Source organism: Arachis hypogaea, chromosome 7, assembly GCF_003086295.3.
Source record: "Arachis hypogaea cultivar Tifrunner chromosome 7, arahy.Tifrunner.gnm2.J5K5, whole genome shotgun sequence".
Lineage (NCBI taxonomy): Eukaryota > Viridiplantae > Streptophyta > Magnoliopsida > Fabales > Fabaceae > Arachis > Arachis hypogaea.
In genome coordinates, this window is record NC_092042.1 from 16438323 (window position 1) to 16460590 (window position 22268).

Consider the following 22268-nt stretch of genomic DNA (forward strand, 5'->3'; position numbering starts at 1 on the left):
TTATATATAAGGCACACGGCATAGATTATTATGAATGCTTTATAGAAATGTTTGAGAAATCAGAAACCAAGTGGAAAGAAAAGAGTATAATATGAGGAGTGACGATTGGATTTTTGACGGTTTAGAATTTCACAAATGAAATCTCGTTGAAGTATAGTCTCTAAACCAACAATAATCCTTTCATACAAAAATTTGTTTGTCACAAGTACAAACCCCTAAAATCTATAAACCGAAGTATTTAAACCTCGGGTCGTTCTCCCTAGGATTTACAATAAAGTGTTTTGTTATTGGTTGTGAGTTATATTTGGGGTTTTAGATGAGAAACATGAATGGTAAATGGTAAGAAAACTTTATTAACAAAATGGTCTTGGCAAGATTTGGTTGTCAAGGGTCTTCATCATTATCACTAGCCACAAGTATGGTAGTTGCAAGGATTAATCCCACTTAGTCATCCTTAAATCAATTAACAAAGGAAAGTCAAGTGAGTTATATCAATCCTAGTCCATAAGTCCTAGCTTTCCACTAATTGGATTAATGAAGGCTAGAGTTAATGGCTATCAACTAGCAATCAATTGGACACTAGTGACTCAAGAAATCCTAAGTTACCTTCTCAAGTCAAGAACATAAAATCCTACTCTAACATCCTCTCAAGCATTTCATCAAACACTTGGAGGGTAATGAAAGAAAGCATTTTTATTTGTAAGAATAAAAGGAATCAACAACCAACAATTACAAAGAATTAACAAAACAACAATCAACAACATCACAATCACATGAATTATCTCAAATTGCATTATTAAAAGAAAACAAAAGAACAAGAATATCCCAATTACAAAACCTAGAAACAAAATAAGAGAAATTACAACAAGAGGATAGGGATAGAAAGAAGAACCAAAGTGTAGCAATCACCACTTGAAGGTAGAAGTAGAAGGAGACTTGAATTAAACCTAGAACTATGAGATCCTAATCTAACCCTAATTCCTAATCCTAGAGAGAAGTGAGAGCTTCTCTCTCTAAAACTAACTCTAACTCCTAAAACTAAGCTAATGATCAAAAGTACCTAAAGTATATTGATTCCCCTTCAATACTTGACTTAAATAACTTCAGAAATGAGTTGGATTGGGCCCACATGGCTCCTAAAACCGCTGGGGACGATTTCATTAAAGTGGCCATGGACAGAATCGGCGCGCGCGCGCAAAGTGCGCGTGCGCGCCCCTGAACGCGAAGCAACATATGGCAAAATTTATATCATTTCGAAGCCCCGGATGTTAGCTTTCCAACCCAACTGGAACCGCATCATTTGGACCTCTGTAGCTCAAGTTATGGTCAATTAAGTGCGAAGAGGTCGGCTTGACAGCTTTCCGGTTCTTTCATTTCTTCATGAGTTCTCCAACTTTACATGCTTTTTTCTTCATTCCCTTGATCCAATCTTTGCCTCCTAAATCTGAAATCACTTAACAAACATATCAAGGCATCTAATGGAATCAAGGTAAATTATATTTATCTATTTTAAGACCTAAAAAGCATGTTTTCACTCTTAAGCACAATTAAAGGAGAATATACAAAACCATGCTATTTTATTGAATAAATGTGGGTGAAAGGTGATAAAATCCCTTAAAGTTAATGCAAGATAAACCCTACAAATGGGGTTTGTCAAGGAGCATGATATATTCCACATAATTTTTTAAGCATAGTGTTTGATATCTAAATAAAAAGTTAGTTTAAATTATTAAACTACTCTTTTACCTTAACCTATGACAACAATAAAAAGTCTTACATTGGCCAAAAAATTTATCCTAACAGAATTAATTCGGTTATAAAGATAAAAGCTAATATATAGGTTGAACCAAACTAATTCTGTTGAGCTAAATTTATAGACCGGTGCGAAATTTTTTTATTATTGTTATGGACTAAAGTAAAAGAATAATTTAAATGTTTAATACAAATGATATATTTTTTTCTAAGTAAAATCAGACAATTTTCAGAAATGATGGGTGTCTCATGCCTGCATCTAGCCAGTTTAATTAGAATCATATGAGTAAAGACCACAAAATGTAATTAATTATTTCAGTAAATAATGTTATATATATATATAATATAACAATGCCAATCCAACCCAGTAATGATCTAATACATAAAAATATGTCTCAGACTATTAATCAATAAGATAATAAAAAGAAAGAAAATTTTATCTCATAGTTAAAGAATATATTCCCTGCAGTAGTTTGAAGCACAAAATATATGCTTTCCTTGATTTCACAATTCTTATTGATCAATCAATTACAGCCATGATTATTTTAAAACAAAATGGAAACTTATGGATTATCAAGCTATTTTAAAGAAAACCCTTCGACTCTATTGTTCTAGCTTTAAACGTTTTTTTAAATGTGATATTTTTTTTTTGTCGTGCAGAATATTTGGTTAAAAGAAAATCAAAAAGATTTTTCAAAATAAAATATTAGATATTGCGAAAGCGGTCGCCATGTGAATCAAGAGATGTAACTAGTGGAGTAGTATAGATTCTGTAGTTATTGATGGTAATATTAAAAATGATTAAAAAATTTGAATTGTTTTTTTTTTTTGTCTATTTTCCGTTTTGTTATTTTTTTTTATGCTCAATCTAGTTGTGTTAAACTTATTTGTTTTAAAAAAAATAGTTTTATTATATTGACAAATTTTACATCAATCATGCTGTAATCAGTCACCTTATTAACTATTTTTATAAAATATATATTAAAATACAAAATATAAATCGAAAACTTATCTACTACGAGAATCAAAACTAGTTAAGAAGTAGTTGCGAGCTTTTTAACCAACAAATGAACTCTATGTTGGGGCACCATTAATAACTTAAGAGCAGGTGAATGATTATACTTAGAAGAAAGGCTGAAAGAGAAGTTACACAAAATAAGACTTAACATCGTCTTCATTTCAGTCATAGTCAAATCTCTTCCAAGACACGCTCTAACTCCAAATCCAAATGGCATGTACATGTGTGACAATTTAGATGCACCACTGACTCCATTGACAAACCTTTCTGGCTTGAATTGGCATCAGATCCCCATATTTATGGATCTCTATGTGAGGTCAATGCCATAGTCCAAATTACAACACCTTTTGGGACATTCACTACAAGAAAATTGGCAGATAGCGGCGGTTATTTAGTAGCAGTTTTATTCAACCGCTGCTAAATTGTGGCGGTTTAAGGAGACGTTACCAAATGAGCTTATCTTGCAGTGGTTTTTCGGTAACGGCTGCAAAATGTACTTGTTTTACAGCGGTTCTTGTGACGGTTTCAGAGGACGCTGTTAAATAATCTCATATTGCAGCGGTTTTTCTGTAACCCCTGCTAAATGTCCAGTTGTTGAATACATTGATACTCGTTTTACAGTGGTTTTTTTCCAACCGCTACAATATTATTTTTAACTTAAATTTTTTTTGTATAAACATTATTGCCTTCTTATAACTATTCTAGTCCTCGCTTTTTTTTTTAATGAAAACACATGTTTCAAATACTGCAACTTAATTAATGCATTAAATAAATTTTCAATTTTGTGTTACATAAAAAATAATTCAGTTATTTAAAAATAAATTTATACATGAATAACTAAAAACGAATTTACGAATCAGGTTTTTTCTTGTTGTATCAGCCATTTTGAGTTTGTATTTAACCATAACTGGTAACATAAAAATCAAGTGAACGTCCGAATTCATATAATCAGAACATAGTTCAATGGAGCATAAAAATCAGAATTACTAAAGTAGACAAACAAGTTTTGAGTCAAAATTTCTCATCAATATCGTATTGACCTGCCAGAAATACTCTGTCAAAAAAGCGCTGCAGTGACGTGATAACGGATATGATAAGTCATCTCCAAACCATGGCAACTTGTTCAGATTGAAACCCCTTTTTGCAGCATGTACGACATCTTCTCTATGTTGGGTGTCTACAGTTTCATTGTCTTCTTCTGGAACCTTATTAAGCTCAACATCCCTGGAGATGTCATTTCCACCGGAGGAGATAGCATCTAAATCGTCTTCTGAATCAGTGTCTACTCCATCTAGAGTGTCAGCAACTATTTCGCCTGAATATTCAGCTGACACTGAATATATGAACACGCAACCAACAACATATAAATCTCCTTAATTAAAAGATAATGATAACTTCCAAGTCATTCTAGTTTGTAAGGAAAAAATTACGGAATTATGGAAAGAGGACTTTCAAAATTAACAAATACAAAATTAATTATTACTGTCTCCTTCGTCGGTAGTTTGAACAGATTTCTTGGAAAGAAGCTCTCTAATAGCACGTTCTATATACTTCAATTCCTCTTTTGAAGCAATCTCCAACTCAACACCATGCGAGTTATTAAAGCGCATCTGCACCATAATAAAATGTATAGTTGATGGTCTATTTTGTAAAGCATATTGTGTCTCTGTAATTCACTTTCTGTGCTAGAAATTTATTTCTAACCTTTAATTCAGCAAGTATGTCTTCAGATGTCCTACCAGCTACAAATATCACAAAAACATAGCCAAATTTTTCCTCGTACCTTGATCCCCATTCATGAAGTTCTTAAAAATTTTAGCATGAACGTAACAACTATCACTGGTTAAATGTTGTAAGTATATAGCAACTTAAAATACTTATCATTCAAATAATGTTTAACTCAAGTGTTTAAGGGTACGGTTAATGAACAGACCTGCACAGTAGCTTCGTTCGCCGTTTCTAAGTATTCATTAAAACAAGATCATCCTGATATAGCCTCCAACCAAGACCTAACATTCAACTTACGTGACCATATGTCTCTGGCAACCGTAATTACATGTTCCAATGAAGAGAATGGAGAGGCCATATCCATTTCGTTAGCAAATATAGTGCCTGCACAGCATGATGAGAAATCTTCCATTTTCATTTCTCCTGTTACAACACCATTTTATATTACCTATATTTGTCAATGATAACAATACTGTAATTCAAGATAATTTACTCGATGTCATAATTTTCTTTATTGGATGTTAAGAACAATAACAATGATGATGAGAACAACAAAGCCTTGACAACTAACTTTGAAAAGCAAAAATGAGTTGGAATAAATAAGGAACTAGTGTATTCATGAAAATCAACTTGAAATGAAAACTTAATTCAAACCCGAAAACAGAGATACTAATGTTACCAGCAAACTACATACATCATAAACATTATTAAAATTATTAGACACACACAGATATTCTATGAATGATGTACATGTTTTGCTATATTTTTACTATGCCACATGATTGATGTTATCAGAAACATCTTCTGTTGGGTCTTCTATATCATCATCCCTTGTCAACTGTAAATCACTTATGTCACCTGCTGCTGACATGTTCAACCCGGGCTGTGGAGAAAAAGTAGCTTCAACTTCTTCATTCTCTCCTCCCATGTCATACAAGTCTCGTGGTTTCACATGAACCACTACACTCCATTCTGGATCTACTTCATCACGTACATAGTACACGAGATTGGCTTCTGATGCCAATATGTACGGTTCATCCTCTTCTCGGTCACCAGTGTGAATTGGACGAGTGAAATTAACAATGGTAAGGCCCAGATGGTCTTGTTTGATTCCTCTGCCCGTAGTTGTATCAGCCCAAATACATCTGAACAAAACCACTGTGAAATGGCAGCTGTAGTTCAGTTCGATTATGTCCACAATTTTTCCATAATATGGAACACTACCAACAGCCACTCTATTGTCATGCATGCTGGCATAACTTCTTGTATTGGATGAGACATAAACTCCACTATTTTGTGTTTTCAGCCCGTCTTTCTTTGTGATAGTTCTAAACTTGTACCCATTGACATTGTACGCCCCAAAACGTCTTGCCTGAAGCATGGGACCACATGCCAGCAACTTCATTTCTTTCGAATGTACAGTACTGTCCATTCGAACCTAGCAGCATAAATTATAGTTTGTTCGTATAAAACATTAGAATTCATAATTTATAATACTAGGGCACAAATAAGTTGGTCAGATTAAATTTCTACGAACCTCACGCTTGAATCGGCGAGGAAATTCTGCATGCACAACACGGTCTATCTTAGATTGCGACCTTGTTTGATCCCGTAATTTTCACTTGGTTTCTGCCCTAAGTGTACTTTATGACATAACAAGAAATTAGACCAACGGCTGAGTGTTTGAAATGGGTTATATTCGTGCTTAATGATTACATGTGCATACTTACTCAATAAATGGAGTGACGGCCTCGCAATTGACTAGCACATGACGGTATGCCTGATCTCTTTCCATTGGGGTCAGTATAAAATGTGAAACAGCCCCTGAAGCTTTTCCAATTTTTGGAAACATAGTATTTCCTGTATTGTTTGTAATATCCATAGGTTGATCGTCAACTCGCGCTGGTCGGTTGATTCTAGTCTCAATATTATCCAAATATCTGGAGCAGATGTTAAAATCTCCTCGGATAAATAGTCCTCCGTAATTGAGCCTTCTGCTTGTGCCATGTTACGCACGTATTGCTTCAATCATCCTAAGTACTTTTTACATAAATACGACATAACGCTTAGTAAATACGTAACGAAATTGAAAAAAAAGGTCTTAAATGCGTTCAGTAGCAAGCTGACCTTTCTATTGGATACATCCACCGATAATGTACCGGGCCACCAAGTTTTAGTTCATCAATGAGATGCACCGTAAGGTGAACCATGACAGTGAAGAAGGATGGAGGAAAAATCATTTCCATCTCACACAGAGTTTGCACAACATGATTTTGAAGGGCACCAAGCTGCATAGGATTTACAGCCTTTCCACAGAGCTCTCGAAAAAATCAAGACAGATTCGCAATCACAGTCGATACCGGACTTGGCAATGCATTCTTCACCGAAATTGGAAGTAATTGTTCCATTAGAATGTGGCAATCGTGACTCTTCAACCCATACAACTTGCGCTGCTGGATGTCAACACAACGAGCAATATTGCTCGAGTAACCATCTGGAAAGACCACGTTCTATAGGGTCTTCAGGAATACATCCTTTTGTGGATTCGACATTGTGAAGATTGCTGAAGGATATTTACCACCTTCGTCCGGCCATAATTCAGGCCTTATGCCCATGCTTTGTAAATCTTTGCGAGCTTTAAGATTATCTTTTGATTTGACGCTATCGTTTAAGATAGTGAAGACCACATTGTCACAAATGTTTTTCTCTATGTGCATCACGTCAAGGTTATGACGCAACATGTGATCCTTCCAGTATGGGAGATCAAAGAACACACTCATCTTTTTTCAATACGAGTAATCTTGATCTGCATCTTCACCACTGCGTCTTCTTTTGGCTGTCAGAGTTGAGTTCTTCCCAAACGAGACTTGCATGTTACACTGCTGCCTTAAGAGATCTGTTCCAGAATACTTCTTCGGTGGATCCCTGCTTTCAGCTTGTTCGTCAAATTGACTATAGTCTAGTCTATATTTATGGCTCTGAGTCAAGAAGTGGCAATGTCCCATATAACACCATTTTTTACTGAATGTTAGTCGCTGAAGCTTAGCATCCACATTACAGTTCGGACATGCTAACCCACTGTACGTGTTCCATCCAGATAAATCTCCCAACCCCGGAAAATCACTAATAGTAAAAGCCAAAAATTCTGATTGAGATAAAGTTGTTAGGATTTCAAAAAACCACCCAATGTTTTAGCAAAATTTGAAATCAAATAAGATAGTTAAGTAAAAGCCGGAAAATCTGATTGAGTTGAAGCTGTTGGGATTTCAAAAACCACCAAATATTTTAGCAGTCAGTGTCTCCGCCCTTCATAACCTACTCTGCGCCTCCTTCACCCCGAACTACTTTATAATTCTTATTTCAGATAGATTTTGCACGAATACTGAGCTTATTCCTCTGCACAATAATCATGTCCTTTTAATCATTGAGAAGAAGGCTCTTAAATTTAACCTGTACGTGTTGAAGTGATTCTGAAACCTTGATTTTTGGTTCTATAATTTCTGCCCAGTCACTTAAGGTGAATAAATTTTTCATCATTGTTCCTTTTTCACTCTCATGTAATTATATATATTGTTTATATCTTTCTGCAATTCATGATTAGTTTGATGATGATTTCTCCTATGTAACAGATTTTTGTCTTTTGCATTAGCTCTTTTTCATAATGTTTTTTGGTTGTTACTGCAACATAGTTCCAACCAACAAAGATAAGCACTGGGTCACGTTGTTATTAGTTTTATTCTCCAAATTGTTCCTTCAAAAATTTTTATCTTCTTTTCACAGAGTTCCAGCACAAGCAGAACAAGCAGTTATAGCAAAAACACTACAAGCAGGAGCCCTAGATTCTCTTCTTTCCACAGAGTTCCGACACAGTTCCAGCACACCGGCGCCTGCCGCCTGTATCAGCGTCCTCCATCCACTGCCGCTGCAGCACCCCTGTCCCCTTTCTTTTTGCCCTGTTCTAGTTCTATTCTTCCAGATTCTGGTCCAGTTTCCTGTTTAATTTTACTAAATTTGATTAATTTGGTTAATTATTTGATTTTGGAGCGAACACACTTGGGCCCAACTTCTCAAAGTTCTTCATTCATCTTCGAATTAACCTGAGGCAAACACTTTTGTGGCCCAAATTCTCCTTCCCGATTTATTTATTTATTTATTTTTATCTATTAATGTCTTTTATCTATTTGTCTCTCTCTATTTTTTTGGTCTTATAGAACATACACCCTCTCCTTTAGTCTAATCCAGAATTCGAACCCATGTTCAATTTTATATTGTATTGTTTGAACTCTGAATAAATGAGACCAAAAAAAAATCTTATTATAAATGGACCAATACTTTTCTATCTCTACTGAATAGGTTACATGAGAAGTTCAAATTTTGGACCTATATATTGAAAATGGACTTATGGTTGTTGCTGTAATTATTGAGATTGTGTGATCCTATTTATCCACTATATCGTGTTTGATTTTGCTGCCATATGCTTACCGATTCAAGTGGATTGTGCCTTCTTCATTGCTGTTTAGAATTATGTTCATCATACTATCATGCTATTCTTGAGTTTGAATTGCAGTTTGTTCGCTTATTCTGATATATTGTTGACATATTGCTGTAGGGATTCTTGAGGTTGAGCTGCATTTTGATTAACTGATTTTGAAACTTAGTTCTTTCTCCAACCATTATTCTGCGTTGATTGTGATTGTGTTTTTACCTTTAGGAATAAGATATGATTTTGTTATTGTTATTCATTCATCCAAACCATGGCGACCCTTAACCAAATGTTATGGTACTGAATTTTTCTCCCTTTGGTTATTGATGATCTGCTTCTTTACATGAAAGATAGACCTGTTACGTACCATTTAGACGTTTGCAACATTTACAAAATTAATTAGAGATACCTGAAAAAGTTGTTGCTATAGAAAGGTTGAATAAGTATCAATTTTTAATGAGTCTTACCCCCAATCTTTGGTTTACGGCCTCAACACTGGGCATGACTGGTTTAGGGAAAATTTAATACGATAGATATTTACATCTCAAATGTTTCTATTTAACAACTTCTCTAATGCTCGATTTGCTAAGGTTACATTAATTTCTCATTTTACTTAGACAAATGTTTGTTGGGGATGAAAAGTTGTTGCCATATCATCTTTAACACCACAGAGTTTGTCTCCTTTATTAGCACCTTTGAAAGTTGATAACAAACTTTTCATGATTATTTAGTTTCATTTATTTATTATTATTCAGCAACAAAATTGCTATATAATGTCTTAAATGTTGTTTGAAACTTGATTGATATAATTGGTATAGTCATTGTGCACTATTTGGTTTTCCATTGTCGTTTTATTGCTGGTTCTCTAATGACCTTGTGTTGTGGAAAGGAATAATCAAATACCAAGGAAACCTCGGTACACCGTTAGTAATGCAGCCAGAATTGTAGCTGGCCCTAATAGTCAAATCCACGCTAATCCGGTGAGTTATTTAATGCACCAGTTATTTAAAATGTTCATTTGCCTTTTAGTGTATACACTTCTTCAAGTTAATTTGTGGGAAAATCGAATAAAATAAATTGATGTTCTAACTACTTTGTTTTTAGTAAACGGATGGAACACATGATACGGGAGAAAATACTTCAAGTGCACAGTGACGTGCAAGAGCCCCTCCACCTCCACGTTCCGGCAACAGTGCTCGACAATCCTGTGTTAACGCTGTACCCTTTTGACCACCTCGCAATGAAACACGGCTGGCTTCATCAGGTGACATTGGGGACGCTCGAGCTCCTGCGACAAATAGAAAGCATCCACCGGATTCACATGAAGGTGTAGATGACCATTCAGAAGATGCAGACTATGACCCGAAGGCGGATGAGATCAAGTCATTTGATGACCATCTAGACAACATGTTTGCCGCACATGAAGTTGAACGTCAAGGCAATGCCAACAGCAAAAAAAAGGACACTGATTATTCAGTTGTTGATGTCATAGGTATTCTTCTGATGCTTGCTTCTTAGTAAATGTAATGATTCTTCTCTGTGCATTATATTCTCTTAGTAAACTAACATTTGAAGTTTGTTCATTACTGTTAGAAAATGGTGTGATCTCTTCTATGGAGCTGACTGTTAAGAAGGCATTAGCACTTCCTCCTGGAAAGAAAATCGTTCTACACCATAACAGAGAGTTGCAACAAGTTGGTCAGGCAGCGGGCTTATTGAACGAGTTCTTGGGGACATTGGGGTCTGATTTTCAACAATTACCAAAAGAGTTGGAAGACAATGAGCAAGGCTTCCAAGGAGCATGCGTATGACCAGGTTAAGGTAATGTTTACTCTTTTGTTTGATAAAGTAAGGTGCTACCAATGCTCGGTGTAAATTACTGTTTTTTTACATATTAAATGAACAATAGAAGAAAAGATTAAGATGCACACACATGATATCGACCATACGGATTTTTATAGAATATTCGATAAATTTGTAAGGAATTTTTTGTATAGTTTAAATTGCAGTATATAATTATACAGCTTAATCCCCAATTAATCTGATCCTTCGTGTATAGCAATGTAACTAATAATTGTAGTAATAATAATAACAATAATAATGATAAAACTTATAAACCTCATGAGAATGTTAAAGCTGCTCCTATTGCTATTAATTAGAGAGTGACTAGATATTATTTATGATTTTCGGTTAGATGAAAATGTCTGAGGAAAATAAATTTGGAACACATTTGCACAAGTTGATTATGTTACCGTCCAAAGTTTGAAATTTTGAATGTTTATGTGGTTTTAATTTTTTCTTGAGAGATTATTTCATTGTTTCCTTTTTATGGGGATGCTGTTTTTTTTTTTGTGATGCAACTCTCCTTTAGTAGGTGGATTTCTTTGGTTTTCTATTTTATTTGTTTTAGTCTGGTAAATTAGAGAAGGATAATGAATGTTGAGTTTCTTGTAGTTGACTTCTGTGAATTTTGTTGTCGAGAATTGTTGATGTCATAAAGTATGTTTTTTGATAATACATAAGTCTGTTTGAGGTGGTTAATTATTATATGTTGTCTTTTGATCTGAACTACTTGTAGCGAGTCTTCCACTATGAGGACGATAAAAGAGGGTGGATAAAAGGGAAATTGTACAAAGAATAGGAAGCTGCTGGAGGAATTCAAGAAAACATTTGTTCCATAAGGTTTATGACGAAGAACTAACTTTTGAGGAAAATATCAAGCGTAAGCCAGCAGGAATAGAGGCAAATCACTGGAAAAAGTTTCTTCAATATCGGTTGGACGATGACACGAAGGTAAGAAATATGTAGTTGAAATTTCATTGTATGCAATTTTAAATGGTAATGAATTACTACTAAATATGCTGAATTTATTGTGATAGTGGAAAAACTACTACTCAAAAGTTCATCACCTTATCATTTTTTTTGTTTCCTGAAGTTGTACGCTCAAGGCTGATTTATAAAATCATTAACAGTGTAGTAATTTATCCCGATAACATTTATTTTTCTTCGTTTTGTGTGCAGAAGAAGTGTAGAAAAAATACCGTTAATCGTTCAAAGCAACAATACACACATACCGGAGGTTCTAAAACGATGGCAAGAAAGAGACACGAAGAAGTAATTAATTTAACTACGATTTAAGAATATTGACATGTTTCTGGTAATACAGTGTTGTCTTTAATACAAATGTGTGTTGATGATTGTTAGAGGAGAGGGATGGATCATGAGTCATAAAAAAAGAATGGAAAGTATATGAATGAAGAAGCGCGTTTGGTTGGGGTAAATCATGTTCATTACTTTTTCAAATGTTCCTTTGCAATTACTATCATTGAATTTAGATTAGTGTAAATCCGGACCTCACATGTTTTCAGGAAGCAATTGAACTTATTGAGAGCCAAGACCCCTCTAGCAAGAAATTTTCACAGAATGATTCCCTTGCACAAGTGCTTGGAAAGAAGCACCCAGGAAGAGTTCATGGACTCGATATTGGTACATGTCTGAGTCGGTGTTTTCGTAATATTTCAGAGCAGTCAGACTACGGTGTACAGATTGAGGAGTATCAGATGGAGATTGTGAAACTCAAGGCGGAGGCAGCAGAACTCAAGGCAGCAGCAGCAGAGGAAAAGACAAAGAGACAAAGAATGGAGACAAGAGGCAGCTGAAGGAAAGGCAAAAATAAAGACAATGAAAAATTTGTTGACATACGTAATCCAGCAGCAAGGAGGTAATTTGCCACCTGAAATAGCTGTGAATTTGGATTCTTTGAGAAGTGCACCAACCTCATCCCATGCAAGATGATGTGTGGGCACTAATAATTTGACTTATCAGTGTAGGAATCAAAATACTCTTTTATTATTTACTTTCATAATGACTTTTGAGATATTTATTTGTAGTTTTTTATTTTGTTAACTTTATTTGTAGTTTACAGTAATGGATGCACTAGATGCAAATTATCATTATAATGATTCACCTTTGCAAAATTATTTATGTTTTGTTTCGTGTGTTGTTTTTGGATTGGCTGTTGGTTATTTTAATAAATTAATGCAATTGAGTGGATGAACATATAAAGAATAAAAGAGTTGTTATATTTTATTATAAATTCTGGTTTTTTTTTAAAAAAAGTGTTACTCGACATTTGGTAGCGGTTTTAAATCCGCTGCTATATTTCTAACAGATTAGTAAACGTATGGCATTTTGCAGCGGTTGACAACCGCTGCAATCTCCCTTAAATCATATTTTCACGATTTAGTAGCGGATGAAACTGCTACAAAATAATTCCACTGCAAAATACCATTTAGCAGCGGTTGTACCAGCGGTTCCTAATAACCGCTGCTAAGGGTTTAGCCGCACACTATCTTTTAGCGGATTTATCAACCGCTGCTATTTATTTGGCAACCGCTACTAATCCTATACATAACCGCTGCTATCTGCCGGATGTGGTTTAGTGATTGATGTTGCCAAGTTTCATGTCCTTTAAGGCTTCTTTTGCAATTAAAGGTGCTGCTGGATAAAGACATAGGTGTTTCATGAATAACCATTGTTAGCTGCCAAGATAGTAGTACACATGCAAGTAATTATTGGCAACAATTTCAATTTCTTATGCAGCGGTTGAAATCTCTCTTTGAGATATCCCTACTAAGTAATGACTCTGTTTAAATAATAGAAAAAGAAAATTTAGTTTTTTAACTGTGTTGTCTCCAAATATTAAAATTACAACAATGTTATCTGTATAATAAAAAATTAACTACTAAATCGATTCAGTCACTATATATTTATATACAATATACATATTGATTCACATATTTTTTTAATTAAATAATTAGTCACCAGAATAACCAAATCTATCCTAGTAGAATAAGCAAACTCATTTATATACAATAGTATAATAAAAATATTTTGAGATATTATTTTTATACGCGATGACTGATTGGTATTTTTTTTTTTTGTACACATGATATAATTAATATAAAAATACACATAGATATTGCTTAATTTAGTAGTTGATTTTTGTATACATATATTCTACTTTATTTTTGTCTCAATTTCTACTTTTATTCATATTTGTGAAACAATAGTGTGCATAAAAAAAAGGTTTAATTACTCTGTTGGTTCCTATAGTTTCGCGAAATTTTCAATTAGGTCCTTATACTTTTTTTATTTTTAATTAGGTCCCTGCACTAATTTTTTTTCAATTGAGTCCCTACACTTTTTTTTCCTTTTTTTTTGGTCCCTGCACCAATTTTTTTTTTTAGTTGGGTTCCTATATAATTAAGCCAATTACTACTAAGAGGGATCTAATTGAAAAAATATTTTAATGTAGGGACCCAATTAAAAGGAAAAAAGTATAGGGACCTAATTGAAAATTTCGCAAAATTATAGGGACCAACAGCGTAATTAAACTTAAAAAAAACTACTCTTCTTAACTCAGACAAAGAATCTGCTCTCCAAGTGCGCATCGAAATAGAAATCTCACACTCAAATATAACTCCAGTTCCACTATTTCGCATGTGACAGTTGAAATACATTACAACAAAAAAAACTACTTCCACTAGACATTTCAACTAAATTTATTGAAGAAACAGAGGAGAAGAAGTATTGAGATGTTTGTCGAGAATACCAATGATTTATAGATCTTTTTATAGCTGAAAATTTGTCGTACTATAACTCGTTTACAGTGACAACATTTTAATTTAGATTATATCTAGTTTACAGTATAAACGAAATAAGTATGTGCATATCTCGTTAACACGGTAAACAAAATATGTGGAGGTCACTCTTCCCCATGTGTCACATGTACAAACGTGATACGTGTAATTGTCGACGTGTCTTTTATCTCGTTGACAGTGTAAATGAGATATGCACATACTTATTTCGTTTATATTGTAAATAAGATATGCCATGCTGCACAAATCGATAAAAATGCTCAAAATAACCTATATTCGTAAATAAAATAGTTATTTTATTTATTTGTAAAAATTCTCAGATTTATTGTGGAACAAATCGATGGTAATAAACACGCAAAAAATAATTTAATGACATCAATTGTTACTGTCGAAATTTTTTTGATAATAATGACTCCTAGAAATTTGTTAATTAAGAGTCAAAAGTTATTGTTAAATCTACCAATAATTAGTAGCAAACAAAAAAATTTCAATAGTAATTTATTACGAGCGAACTTTTTACCGTTTTAAATATTCTGCCACTAAATTTGATGATAATAAATTTATTGACAATTTTTTTTCATAAATCTGTCAATAAATTCAATGATTTTCGACAATTTTTTTTTGTAGTTTTTTCATACACAAAATTTAAGAAAAAGAAAAATATAATAATAAAAATATAATTATAAAAAATTAATAAAAATAATAAAAATAATGCTACACATTTAAGTCTTTTTATGAATTAAGTATAACCAAGTTAAACAATAAGACTTACAATAATGCTAACTATAACTGATTTTTATTATGTTATACCAATTTAATTAGATTTAATTAACAAAAAAACTTAAATATATAATATTATTCTATATAAAATATACTAATTCAATATCTCAATACATAATATTTATACTCATACTAGTATTTTTACCCGTAATAATATTACGGAAATATAAATTTTTTAAAATTATGGTCCACTTTATTCCGACAATATATATTATGCATAACACAAGATTTATAAAATCAAACTACTTTTACAAAAAAAAGTCGTAGGTTGACAAAAGTCTGTACCTAAAAACACTAAGGTATTTTTAAATAAAAATCAAATAATAAGATTTTTAGTTGTTATTTTTATATGAAAATGTTTAATTTTTTATTAATAATTAATTTTAACATTCGTTAACTAAAATTTAAAACAATTTAACGTGTATACTTTTATATTTAATTAGGTGTTAACTGTTAAGTCTATTGCATAAATAGAAATAATTAATTTTTATACTTTCTATTTAAAAATAATATTTTTTCTCTTTATATATATAAAATTATAATTAGATATTAGCATAAAAAATTATATTGATAGTTATAAATTAACTCAAAATTAATTTTTTTAAAACAATTAAATATTGATTCTAACTTTTAATTATAACATTAATATTCTCTCCAAATTATATGTAATAAATATTTGAAAGAAGAGAAATGAAAATATAGATTAAAAAGATAAGCGGTAAAAATTTAAAAAACTAAAAAACTATGTATATAATAAAAATAATAATAATATTTTTTATTAAATTATATTATTTTGCTAATTTTGTTTTCTATTAAAGAGAAAGATACAAAAAATAGAGAATGAAATAAAAGGGAGAGAAAGATAAAGATGAAGAATGAGAGTGAGAGTGAGAGTTTGTTAATTTTGGAAGAAAAATTTTTATTTTAATTGTAAAAAATATCAGATGACATATTTTGATTTGTCAAATTAGTAACATAAAATATAAATTATATATAGAGTAAAAATAGTAGAGAAAAATAGAAAAATGGAGAGAGGTAGACGAGAGAATTTAGGAAGGAAGTTTATTAATTTTGAAAAAAAAAATATTTTTTCTCAATTTTAATAAGAGAGTGTCATGTAACACATTTGATTATTAAATTAGATAGTAATATATGATATATAATATAGGTATATTTTAATTTATTTTAAATATTTCAATTTTAATTTTAATTCAATTAAAGAATATCATGTTGTACATTTTGATTGTCAAATTAGTAATTAGTCATTGGTAATAATATATAAAATAGATAGAATAGTTGAAAGAATGAGAGAAATAGAAAAAAAAAGAGGGAGGCAGGGAGAACTCTTTAATTTTAGAAAAAAAAATTTAATTTCAGTTGCAATGAAAATATGACATGTGGCACATTTTGATTATAAAATTAATAAAAAAATTTTAATTTAAAAAAAAGATTTAATTTCAATTATGAGAATCCACCACTACACCAAATTAGCCATATAGCTACGCTAAATTTGTGACCCTAATTCTAAAGGTCTCCATTACTTAACATTGTGACACTTATAATATAATTTTTTTAACCGTCAGTAATGAGATTTATATCTCTCTTCAGTTTACCTTTCACTTTTCATTTCTTGCAAAACCTTATTTGCTACCATTTGAGATGAGATGAGATGAGAAGAGACGAGAAACAGAGAAAGTAACACCATTACCTTCACCGTCGCAGTTCGCATTTGCCGTTTACCGTCGCAGTGTGTTTGCTGTTCACCGTCGCTGCGTCGCAGTTCGCGTTCGCTATTCACTGTTGCGGTTTGCGCTCACCTTTCACTGTTCGTCGTCTCCCGCGTCATCCTTTCTCTTCCCTTCTGTTATGTGTGCGAACTGTACCCTAATTCCCCATTTGGCAAATTTTTTCTTCTCTTCCAACCCCACTGAACATTGATAGTGAGTATTTAATTGTTCTTCTACTATATTTTTCCTTGAAATTTCTTTGTTGTTGTTGTAATTTACTGTTATGATTATATCCTTATGTTCATACTTGTGATTGTTTCTTTGAATTCTCTTATATCATTTTAATTTTACCTGCACTCAATATGTTCGATGAAATGCTTCAACCAGATTTCTTTGAATGCTCTATTTGTTATTTCTTCTCTTGATTCCTTTGATGTTTCTATGCCTTGATGGCATCATGAACTGGTTGATGTTCTTCTTGAATTATGTACGTGATGGTGATAGCTGAAGTTGGAAATGAGTGAGCTGAGTTTGCAGTTGACGGGTTTCTAAGCACAGTTGATAGGTTGCAAGCTGAACAACATAAACAGGTACTTTATTGATGGTTTTATATTTTATTGTAGGGTTATGCACATGTTGTTTTGTATCCTTGTTCTGCATGTATTCAATATTGGCCCATTTGTGTGTAATTATGCTGAACGCTGATAAAGCATGCCAACAACAACAACAACAACAACAAAGCCTTGTCCCACTAAGTGGGGTCGGCTACATGAATCAAACGACGCCATTGTGCTCTATCATGTATCATGTCTACAGAGAGACCGTTTACATGTAGATCTCGTTTGACCACCTCATGGATGGTCTTCTTAGGTCTTCCTCTGCCTTTCGCCCTTTGTCCATCTTCCATCTCATCCACCCTCCTGACTGGATGTTCTATCGGTCTTCTTCTCACATGTCCAAACCACCTGAGACGCGATTCAACCATCTTTTCCACAATGGGTGCTACTCCAGCCCTTATATCTTCATTCCTTATTTTATCCAATCGCGTATGACCACTCATCCATCTCAACATCTTCATCTCTGCCACACTCAGCTTATGTTCGTACTCCCCTTTAGCCGCCCAACACTCCGTACCATACAGCATAGCCGGTCTTATAGCGGTGCGATAGAATTTACCTTTAAGTTTTAAAGACACTTTTTTGTCGCATATAAAACCAGATGCACTCAGCCATTTTGACCAACCTGCTTGGATCCTATGATTTACATCCTGTTCAATTTCTCCATTATCCTGTAGGATGCACCCAAGATACTTAAAACTTTTAACTTTTCGTAGGATGTTTTCTCCAATCTTCACCTCTATATTGGGGTTTTTCCTTCTCAGACTGAACTTACATTCCATATATTCCGTCTTGCTACGGCTTATGCGCAGACCATACACTTCTAAAGCTTCTCTCTATAACTCCAACTTCTTATTTAGGTCTTCTCTTGACTCTCCCATAAGGATGATATCATCGGCAAAAAGCATGCACCATGGCACAGGCTCTTAGATGTGCTCTGTGAGTACTTCCAAGACTAATGTGAAAAGGTATAGACTTAAGGATGATCCCTGGTGTAATCCTATACCAATAGGGAATTCCTCTGTCACACCACCTTGAGTCTTCACACTAGTTGTGGCCCCATCATACATGTCTTTAATTGCCCGAATATATGCGATCCTTACTCTCCTCTTTTCTAAAACCTTCCATAAGACCTCCCTTGGTACCCTATCATACGCTTTTTTCAAAACAATAAACACCATATGTAGATCCCTTTTATTACTACGATACATCTCCATTATCCTTCTTAATAGGTATATCACTTCAGTGGTAGATCTGCCTGGCATAAATCCAAATTGGTTCTCTGTTACTTGTGTCTCTTTTCTCAACCTCCGTTCTATCACCCTTTCCCATAACTTCATAGTATGACTCATAAGCTTAATCCCTCTATAGTTTCCGCAACTTTGTATATCCCCCTTATTCTTGTAGATAGGTACCAAGGTGCTCTTTCTCCACTCATCAGGCATCTTCTTTGACCTTAAAATCTCATTAAAAAGCTTGGTTAACCAGTTGATGCCTTTTTCTCCAAGACCCTTCCAAACCTCAATCGGGATATTATCAGGTCCTACTGCCCTGCCAATTTTTATCTGCTTTAGAGCTTCTTTTACCTCGAAGTCTCGAATCCTTCGATAGTAGTCAAAGTTTTGATCTTCTTCCCTTGTACATAATCGACCAACGCTCAGAAGAGTCTTCTGTCCCTCATTAAATAACTCGTAGAAGTAGCTCTTCCACCTTTCATTAATCTTCTCCTCTTGAGCCAACACCTCTCCATCCTTATCCTTTATGCACTTAACCTGATCCAAATCTCTCGTTCTTCTTTCCCAGCTCTTTGCGATTCTATATATACCTTTTTCTCCTTCTTTCATGCCCAAAGACTGGTAGAGACCCTCATATGCTCTTGTTCTTGCTTCACTTACAGCCACTTTTGTCTCTTTCTTAGCCGCCTTATATTTTTTCCAGTTTTTTGCATTGCGGCATAAAGACCACTCTTTAAAGCATTCCCTTTTTATCTTTATCTTTTCTTGTATACTCGCATTCCACCACCAGGACTCCTTGTCTCTTGGTCCTATTCCTTTAGATTCACCAAAACTTTCTTTCGCTGTTCTTCTAATAACTTCTGCCATCTCCCTCCACATCTCTTCCGCGATTCCATTCCCATCCCACTTTGCCTCTTCTCCTACCCGTCTTAGGAAGCTTCTTTGTTCCTCACCTTTCATCCGCCACCACCTCATCCTTGGGTTCTTCGTATGATGTCTTTTTCTCAACTTTTGCTCAACGCGAAAATTCACGACGAGCACCCTATGTTGTGTTGTCAAACTCTCTCCCGGGATAATTTTACAGTTAATGCAAAATTTCCAGTCGACTCTCCTCAACAAGAAGAAGTCGATTTGAGAGCTTGTCATGCCACTCTTATAGGTTATAAGATGTTCGTCTCTCTTTTTAAAACATGTATTTGCGATGAGAAGATCAAAGGTTGAGGAAAAGTCCAAAGTAGTTTTACCCTCGGTATTGATCACCCCGAAACCATGGCCTCCGTGAATACTCCCATATCTAGTCACTTCTCTCCCAACATGGCCATTTAAATCTCCTCCTAAGAAAATCTTATCTCCCAAAGGTATGCCTTGAACCAAACTCTCTAGATCCTCTCAAAACCTAATCTTGTGTTGTTCGTCTGAACCCACTTGTGGTGCATAGGCGCTAATCATATGGAAAGCACCTCCCTCCACTACAAGTTTGATAGAGATGATCCGATCTCCCACCCTCTTGACATCCACTACGTCCTTCTTCCACTGCTTATCCACAATTATTCCAACCCCATTCCTATTCTTCACTTTTCCTGTATACCAAAGTTTGAAACCAGAAGTATCCAACTCCCTAGCCTTTGCACCAACCCATTTCGTTTCTTGTAGGCACATAATGTTAATCTTCCTCCTTGTCATGGTGTCTACCACCTCCATGGACTTTCCTGTTAGAGTGCCTATGTTCCATGTCCCAAATCTCAACCTTCTGTCGTTTCGACCTTTACCTTTTACTTTGTGAACTAGCTTATTTACCCTCGTCCGTTCACGAAAATGCGAGAACCCTTGCTCATTTAACACTACATCCGGGCACCGATGCAGCGACTCTTGCTTTGACACCGTACTCGAGCCATACGGCACGTTGCTTCCGGGCAACGACCTAGCTTTAGCGCAATAATGTCTTTGATTCATGTCATGGGGGTTCGGCTATAATTTTATGTTGGTTGCCGAAGACCTAACACAACCCTCCTCCTTTATCCGGGTTTGGGACCGGCTATGTACCGCTAGTGTAACATAGGCGGAGTTGATAAAGCATGCCAGCCTGAACTAAATCTTTTTCATATACATATCTTTCGTGGCATTCAGTTAATAAGGTTATGAATCCTCACAGTGAATGATACAAAATATTTTGCTAAATTAGGCTCTGTTTTCACCAAACTTGCCTTTCTTCATGATCAAGGCTTAAAGTTAAAAGCCATTGTCATCATAGGTACTTTTCATCGGATCCCTTCAAAATACTAATGATGGGATGGAAGGCACTAATGGAATTATAGTCTTTAAGTTCCTGATAAAACGGAATTCTGTAAAACAAGACTTGCTAATGTTGTGAAGAGTCCGAAAAAATTAGGTTCCAAGGATCCAAGGTATGTTCTCATAATATCTTGTATTATCTTGTGAGTTATTGATTTCAAGAAAAAAAATTCATCAACAATCTTCAATCTCTTGCTTCAAATTTTGAGCCATGCATTATTTTTAATAAATAGTCTTCAGTTGAACTTATGGTGTTGAAGCATTAATCTTGATTAGCTGGTACCAATAGCTATTTAGACTTCAATAATATGCTTAAATAGACATAAATTTAATTCCTAAATACATATATGATTTTAACCCTGACTTTAAAGAGTTCTTTTTTGCAGAAAATTTAAGTCCTATAACCTGGTCCATGCAAAATTCAATAGAATGAACAATTTAGGCACTAAGAGAATTTAACTCTTTCTTTTGTTTTTCATTCTTTGTTTAAAAGAACTATTAATGGAAAAAAAAATCTATTGGCTAATTTTTAAATAAATATTTATTTTAGAATCAAATCCAAATATATGTAGAATAGAAAAAGTATTCCTAAAGGTGTTGTCTATGTTATGATTGATGAGTGTAAAGTCCACTAAATTAAGCAAATTAAAGTCTTGAATGAAGGTGTCTGAATTTGAAGCAAGAGACACTCGTTACTAATCTATGGTCAAGTGAAGTCAACACTCAACAGTTACACACCTTATTATCAATTCCCAATTTATTTGTTTGCTTAACATGATCGAGACATGATTTCTACATTTGATACAATCTTGCTAGATAAATTGTTTCAATTGTAGATATCCCCCCTCCTCTACCTTTGCCAACTTAGCTCTAAAAATTAATAGTGATGATATATATCTATCACTGCTTCTGTAAGTTATATATCAAGATTGCAGCAGTGAATTAGTATTGTAAGGTTCTTGGAGCATGCTTTTCT

The 22268-nt window shown here is 33.9% G+C and overlaps 1 protein-coding gene across 1 annotated transcript; it reads left to right on the forward strand.

The window, feature by feature from the left end:
* The first annotated feature begins 10388 nt into the window (after nucleotides 1–10388).
* Nucleotides 10389–12640, forward strand: LOC140174298 (uncharacterized). The gene is made up of 4 exons (XM_072198723.1): nucleotides 10389–10473; nucleotides 10575–10786; nucleotides 11664–11774; nucleotides 12350–12640. Exons 1-4 carry the CDS (start codon nucleotides 10389–10391, stop codon nucleotides 12638–12640), a joined length of 699 nt encoding a protein of 232 aa, XP_072054824.1.
* Nucleotides 12641–22268: the final 9628 nt, after the last annotated feature.

Bases quoted from the DNA above. Each gene is read 5' to 3' on its own strand.
- LOC140174298 (XM_072198723.1), top strand. From the start codon at position 10,389: ATGTTTGCCGCACATGAAGTTGAACGTCAAGGCAATGCCAACAGCAAA. The intron at 10,474-10,574 runs GTATTCTTCTGA...CATTACTGTTAG, and splicing joins TTCAGTTGTTGATGTCATAG to AAAATGGTGTGATCTCTTCT. The intron at 10,787-11,663 runs GTATGACCAGGT...TTGTTCCATAAG, and splicing joins AAGGCTTCCAAGGAGCATGC to GTTTATGACGAAGAACTAAC.